Consider the following 7,572-nt stretch of genomic DNA (forward strand, 5'->3'; position numbering starts at 1 on the left):
AAGATGGCTCCTAACTTAATACTGCCCCACTTTTTGTGTGATTTAAAGGTCAAAGGTCATCACTGGGGTTTAAATAAAAAAAAAAAAAAATTTAATTAAAAAATTATATGGGGTTGACGTTGAACACAGCCAAGATATTTAATCCCTACCTGCTCCACTAGCTGGCTGATCCTGCACACCAACCGGAGGGAGGAAAGAAGATGAGTAAAGTATATCAAATTGTTTTATTATACTGAACGCCTGTGTTTGCTCTGTCCTGTGTTGTCCAGACAGTGGGACCATGAAGACTGTGGTGGCTCTGCTGCTGCTCTGTCTGTGTGATCCAGGACAGAGTGACTGCCAGACAGACTGCCTGTCCTGCAGCCACATCCTGCCCAAACAGCTCAGCTTCAACACCATGGTGAGCAGCCCGCACTACCACACACACACACACACACACACACACACACACACACACACACACACACATAGTAGATTAGAGGCAGAGTGGAGCTCCACTGTGTTAAAGCGGCACCGGGCAAGATTTGTATGTAAAAGTCCAGCCTAAATCATGAAGTGGAGCTGCAACAGAGAAGGGAAGAGCATTTAGTTTAAATTAGTTTAGTTTAAAGGGTTAGGGTTTAATCAAATAGTTGCCATTTGGGGCTTAAAAGAAACACTTTTACCACCAACTCAGTCTGTCATCTCTTATTATGAGCTCCAAGGAAACCTAGAACACAATGCTATGTGTTGTAACTGACATATTTGTTTCTGTTGTCACACAACTGCACACACACACACACACACACACACACACACACACACACACGCACACACACACACACACACACATACACACACACACACGCACACACACACAGTCTTACTTATGTCACTTTTGCGGTATTTACATAGACTTACATTCATTTCCTGGAGACTTACCCTAACCCTAACCATAACCACTACTTGCCTAACCCTAACCCTAACCCTAACCTTAACCTAACCCTAACCTTAACCACTGACCCAAAAATCTGCTTTTTACCAATTGGGGACACGGCTTTTGTCCCCAATTGCACAAGCTGTCCCCAATCAACTGGTCTTAAGTCTGGTGTGTGTCCCTGAAAGTGACACACACACACACACACACACACACACACGTACACACAGGTGCACAAACATAGGCTCATCACACACATTCAGGATCACAGAATGCTAACAGGAGTAATGTTGCATTCTGCAGGTGTGGCGTCTGAATTAAGCAATTAGCATAGAGAGACCACAGTTTACACACTGAAGCTCAATCCACCACTTACAATTAAACTTGAAATGAATCCATTCAAACATCAAAAATGGATAATTGTTTTGTTCTGTTGTCATTTCAATTCTGTTCCCCAACTGAGTTGTGTGTCCTTGCTGGTCATCTGTGTTTTTTTGTTTTTTTCTCTCACCTGTACAAATCTGCAGGGTGCGAACTACGGGGGAGCCAGGGGGAGCTTGGCTCCCCTTAATAAGACATGAGCTCCCCTGAAAACATGATTTGTGATTTTTTTTTTTTTTTTTGAAAAAACTTTTTGCCATGCATTTCTATTTTTATCTTCATCATCATGGATCATGCGTAAAAATTAGGCTATTATTGATGTATGATTCATGCATGAGGGTGATTCATCACTAATTCACTTTAATAAAGATACCGGCATGCATGCTGTTCTTGCCATCACCATTGAAGCGTGGCGGCGCAATATCAAACTTCATTCACTTTAACTCAAAGATCAGAAAAAAAACTTTCTCTGTTTTTGATTTAATGCTCATACATTTGTGTGTTTATAGACTGTTTTGCTATTTGACCTATCAGTGTCTTATTTGTGCCGATAAACTATAGGATATAGTACATCACTCTGCAGAGTATACTGTGCCCTGCTTTAGTTGGCCATATTGTATCATACTGTGATGTTTGGTTTTGTTACCCGTGTGGAGGTTTGATGTGGTCATTAACTGATTATTATATATCAGATGTGCTGACATAAAGCAAGTAGGCCTACATGCTTGCAGCTATGAATGTTTCTTTGCAACAAGAGTCACAGTCAGTCCTCCCCCCCCCACTTTACAGGAGTGTGGTGGCATTTCCCTTTACATTGGAACCAATTACTGGCCAGTGTAGGTCTAATGCCCTATGGTATAGTTATCTCACAATGTAATAGAGCAAATAGAGCAAACAAACACACACACACACACACACAAATACGCACACACATACTTATATGGAATGCACGTACACACGCGCACATAAAACCACACACACACACACTCTCACACACACACACACACACAATCTCTCCACGGGAGTTCTTTCAATTTGATGATAAAACAAGTAGAATCCCCTCGCCCCCACCTCCCTGCATTCATCCCATCATCCCTCCGTCTCCCTCCCCGTCTCTGACTCACCAAATTACCCCCTTGGCATTTGAGTTTTAATTTGTGGTGGCTAATTGATTCCTGAGGATAGATGTGCGAGTGTTTCCCTTCTCAATGCGCGATGCCTAGTGGTTATTCCTCTCTGGTTATTCTGCATTTCAGACGTTTCAGCTGAGGACACACCAAAAGACATTTGAAATCCAAACCGATTTTGAAAATTGCATCGTACACATAACCACAGATTTCACAGATTTGTAGTCTCTTAGTAGTAAATATGCTGGTGCAGGACAACAGCAACCACAGAGTCTCTGTTCCTGCCCAGATTTTCCCAGTCAGGCCGGGATTCAAACTGATGACCTGCCAGTCACAAGCCCTTGTCTCCCTAATAACCAGGGTACTGCCTCCCTCTTTGTAGGAAGATACAGACTGTGATCACACAGCTTTCTTCTGTGATAAAGAGAGCTTCTGTATGAAATTACATTGGTGATGCTGAGTGCAGCTGATCTTAAACACATTCAGGGAGTCTTCATGATAGCAGCCATCACACACCTTCCTCTAATCCAGGCAGACAATGTTTTTAGTTTAGTTTTATTTTCATTTACATTTTAGGCAGTTAGCTCACACTGTTATCTAGAGGGACTTACAATGGTCTTGCTCAAGAATATATGACTGTTGAAGGACCTTTCCTGAATCCATGCCCCCATTGCATCTCCTCTCCTTCATCTCCATCTCTCCTTCAAGACTGAAGAGAATTTTACAGGTAAATCAATAAGGGATCAGAGCCTGGATTCACCTGTCAGGCTGACTCATGGTGACAGTAGATGGTCCTTTGTACAGTCAGTGTTCATTCACAAATGTGGCATTTTAAGCATTACAGCAATCCTCAGTCTTATTCTGGCAAGCTTCTGAGACATAACAACCTTCTCTCTCTCTCTCTCTCTTTCTCTCTCTCTCTCTCTCTCTCACACACACACACACCATGTCCATGAGAATTCTTTCAGTGGATGAAGAGGATGGAAGGGAGGATAAATATTCTGGTCTTTTTGGGACCTTCCTAGACACTCACAAACGACCTCCAGAAATTAATCTAATGCTCTGAATACTTAAACATATTGAAGTTTAAAACATACATACATAAAATGAAATGTAAAAGTGTACATTTTCAGGGCCAGGCACAACTGGAAGTTGTATACGAAGAGTTTTATGACAAGTACTCTTTCAAAATGATTGATAGCACAAGATTAAACTAAATTCTGTGTTTTTTAAAGGACAGTGGGCAACTTATGTTCTTGGTTAACAAAATAATAACAACTATATAGACTGAATCGTCAATATTTCAGAGATACTAAATGATGAGCTTTAGGTAATATATTGCGTTTTTGAATATGAAGTCTTCAGAAATGAAATGTCAAATGAATTAAAGGCTGACAAGCTCTCGTCTTCCTCTCTGTCAGGTGTGTCTCATCGAGTGCGAAGGCAACATCTCCCCAGCCTTCACCTGGGATCTCTGTCGCAAGGCAACCCTGTCGCCGTTCTCCTCCGTCTCCATAGGGGGCGCCATGCTGAAGAGAGCTCAGGAGGAGGTGGAGGCCCTGCTGCCCGAGGAGGAGGGGCAGGTGGAGGGAGGCCTTCTGACGCCCGTCGCCCTGCAGAGGTTCGACCACGTGACCAGGGCTCTCGGAGTGGACGACAGGGATCTGGGCGGCAGGCTGAACGCCGCCTACAACTCCCAGAATGCCCTGTCCCTGGAGGAAGAGGACGAGGAGGAAGCCGGGCAGGAGGACGGGGACGTCGACGTGGCGGCGAGGGGGCAGGGGGAAGTGGGGCTGAGCGTCTCCAAGAGGTTCGGCGGCTTCCTCAAAGGGAGGCACGGCTACAAGAAGCTGATCTCTCCGGGGAGGTCGTACCAGAAGAGGTACGGCGGCTTCATCGGCGTCCGGAAGTCGGCCCGCAAGTGGAACAACCAGAAACGATTCAGCGAGTTCCTGAAGCAGTACCTGGGGATGAGCACCCGCGCCACTGAGTTCAACAGCGTGTCAGAGGACCTCACCCAGCAGAATGAGGTCTAGCAGATCGCACCTTTAAGCCTCTGCCATAAAACAATGCCCCAGAAGTATTTTCACTGGTCTTGTTTCCTATTTAAATCACCACCCTGTCAAAATTGGCCTGCTCTGACTACACTGTCATTTAAGTAACTAGTACACTTTCCAAAAAGTTTAAATTAAGCTTGTAATGAGTTCTAAGAAGAACGTGTATATATACAATACATCTGAGACTCCTGTTGGAGTACTCAAGCCCCAAGACATAGGAATAACAATCCTTTCTCTTTTCTGTCCCTGTTAATGTTACAAACCATTTGCCTTTAACTGTCACAAGTTTCCTAGAGACGTTCTCGACCACCTTGACCTTTCAGTGGAGATGTACCAGTTAAAGGAACTTGGTTCATTTGATTAGCTGTCTTAGTAGTATAACACCAGAAACACTTTTCTTCCTTGGCTGTTTAGGATCCTTGGGGGTCCTCGAGTCGTTTCCAGCAAAATAAAGGATTTAATTTCACTGTTTCAGTTTATCTGCCAGATGCGAGCACAATGAGAGAAGGTGTGTTTATTGCTTCTCTGATCCCAAGTATCATATCTTTACCTATTGTATTCCTTTCTATACTCGATCATACCTGAAAACAAACCTCTCCTAAGATGGGGATTCCCAGGGCGAAATCTTCTTACATGGAGGTCTGCCTTGGTATTGAAAATGTGTAAGCACCTCTGGTTTCAGGCCTAGCAGGACCACACTCTTTATTATACTACCACCTTGTGGCTAACATGCATAACACAATCTCAACATTTGTCGGCAGAGCCTTAGTCTACCTAGTTATACAAATTCATTGGTTTATCACTGTGCCAAAACACTACTGAGACAGGGCTGTTGAGACAGGTTTAATTAACATATCCCTCCTTCAATCCGCTGCAAAATATCACAGCAAAACCAAACTGAAAGACTATACAAGACTCAATATTCATGCGTATATATGCCAATGATCTGTCTGCAAAACTAACATTGTGTCTATAAAAGTGACCATGGTCTCAGTCTGGCTCTTGTGCACAGATGCCAGCATACTGTATGTACAAACAGTGTTTGGTATTTTCTTTAAACTGTATTGGTGTGAATCGGTTTTGTTGCCCACTAAAAAGACCTGTAAATAGCTGAATTTGAACATGTCAATAAAGATAGTTTACTATTTCCTTTGTGGCTTGTCATGCAGCAACTGATTCTGTGTCTTGAGGTGTTTTATTCATAGTATTTATTTCTTAGAGTGAGGCTGAGGAGCGCTGCTTTGCTTACCAGGTATATACAAGGTGTTCTTTGGAGTCAAGGTATACATATCAACAGGCAAAAGAGGAAATGAAGCTCATTGTTTGTGGTTAAGAAGGCTGATCTCCCCAAAAGAACAGTCCAAGGCACACTTCTTTATTGAAAAGGTTAAAAATCCTTTAATATATGTGCTACAACCATATTATTAAGGATACACATTCTTATTTTATAAGCAGGCTAGTTGATTAGTCAACTAATAACACATTCTTATTTACCCTGTGTGGTTGACTAAGAACACATTTCTATTTAATAACCAGGCTATTCGACTAAGAACACATTCTTATTTATTCCAAATTCTTGTTAGGAAGGAGCTGCAGAGAGGGGAGGGCTACACACAGCAGCTCCATTGGAACAACTGGGGGTAAGTGCCTTGCTGAAGGGCACTTTAATGGTAGTTGTTGAGGGTGGGGAGAGCGTTTGTCATTCACTTTCCGTACTCAGTCAGAGGATTTGAATTCACCAAATTGTAAATTGGTGAATGTTACAAATATGTGCTACAAGAAAAAGACAACAAAAAGCAAGTAAAACACAACGGGAAGAAATAAAGAAAAAAAAGCAAAGTAAAAAGCAGGTGACAGAAACGACTTTTCTTTACTGGAAGGTGTGTTTTAAAAGGGCCCAGAGAGTTGGGGTACAGCAGTGCTGTCCAACCATGAGCCATTCCTTCCAACCAATCACTAGAACAGTTGATTTCACGAATTAGCTGCTCCCTCTTTGCTTGAAGGTGTGCTAATCATTGAAATTAGCTGCTGTGGCGTTTGGTTGGAAGGAAAACATGCAGACTATTGCCCTCCATGGCACATGATTAGACACCACTGGGGTACCGGATGGCCCACTGGTTCCCAACTTTGTTCCTCTGGACTGCTGGATTTCTATCCTTCTACTTAACTGTATTGACCGGGTGTCCCAAGTGTAGATCAGTCCTTGATTAGATGACTAGAATATAAACCAGCAGGTCTCTGGGTCCAGAGGACTGGAGTGGGGAGCCACTGTCCTGGTGGTAAGAGAGACAATCATTCATGCATTCATTGGCTTCAGGGTGCTGCATGGAGCCTATCCCAGCATGCATTGGACCAGTGGTGTCCAATCATGTTCCATGGATGATAGAATCTGCTGTTTTTCCTTCCTTCCAAACACTACAGCAGATGATTTCAATAATTAGCACACCTTCAAGCAGAGATAGAGGTTGGACACCACTGCATTGGGTGGAAGGCAGGGAAACACAGAGGACAAGTTGCCAGTCCATCACAGACTAGAGACAATCCTGTAACTCAAACATTAGAGGCTCAACCCCTGCAACAGCCTTGTTGCTTGTTGAAGTGTCCTTGAGCAAGACACTGAACCCTTACCTGCTCACTCATTCTTAATCCCTCTGGAATAGAGCAGCACATAAATGCATAAAAAAAGATTTAATGCAAAAGTCTGGCAGGTGTTCCAGAAGGCTTAGTTCTCCATGCTTTAGACACAAATACATTCTGGGTTTTGAAAGGACCAGCTGGGTTTTATTCAACAGCTTCAGGATGTATCTGTTAGTGATAAATTAAATCTATTGAGAGATTAAAAAAAAAAAAAAAAAAAGACCAATATATGAGCTCAATATTGGCCTTTAAAAAAAATGGGATCTGCAGTATTGTCCACGTCTTGCACACAGGTGCATATGAATATGTAATAATCATAATCATAGGTAGAATAATCATAATAATGATTATTGTAATATGCTGGCTTTCAATGGGGAGTTGTAGTGCCCCATGGTCTAAATGCAGATTCAGAGGCTTTTCCACCCTGACTAAGAATAAGGATAAGAATTTTTGG

At 42.7% G+C, this 7,572-nt stretch overlaps 1 protein-coding gene across 1 annotated transcript; it reads left to right on the forward strand.

Moving 5' to 3' along the window:
* Positions 1-274: 274 nt before the first annotated feature.
* Positions 275-4,460, forward strand: LOC139642440 (prepronociceptin-like). The gene is made up of 2 exons (XM_071517263.1): positions 275-400; positions 3,846-4,460. The coding sequence occupies exons 1-2, from the start codon at positions 281-283 to the stop codon at positions 4,458-4,460; spliced, it is 735 nt and encodes a 244-aa protein (XP_071373364.1). The 5' UTR covers positions 275-280.
* The last annotated feature ends 3,112 nt before the right edge of the window (positions 4,461-7,572 follow it).

This window comes from Centroberyx affinis, unplaced genomic scaffold (genome assembly GCF_046629955.1).
Source record: "Centroberyx affinis isolate AG114_WGS23_722 - 3 ecotype Tasmania unplaced genomic scaffold, CSIRO-AGI_Caff_v1 ptg000482l_1, whole genome shotgun sequence".
NCBI lineage: Eukaryota > Metazoa > Chordata > Actinopteri > Beryciformes > Berycidae > Centroberyx > Centroberyx affinis.

Coding starts and splice junctions, on each gene's coding strand:
- LOC139642440 (XM_071517263.1), top strand. CDS start 281: ATGAAGACTGTGGTGGCTCTGCTGCTGCTCTGTCTGTGTGATCCAGGA. Junction 401..3,845: donor AGCTCAGCTTCAACACCATG/GTGAGCAGCCCG, acceptor CCTCTCTGTCAG/GTGTGTCTCATCGAGTGCGA.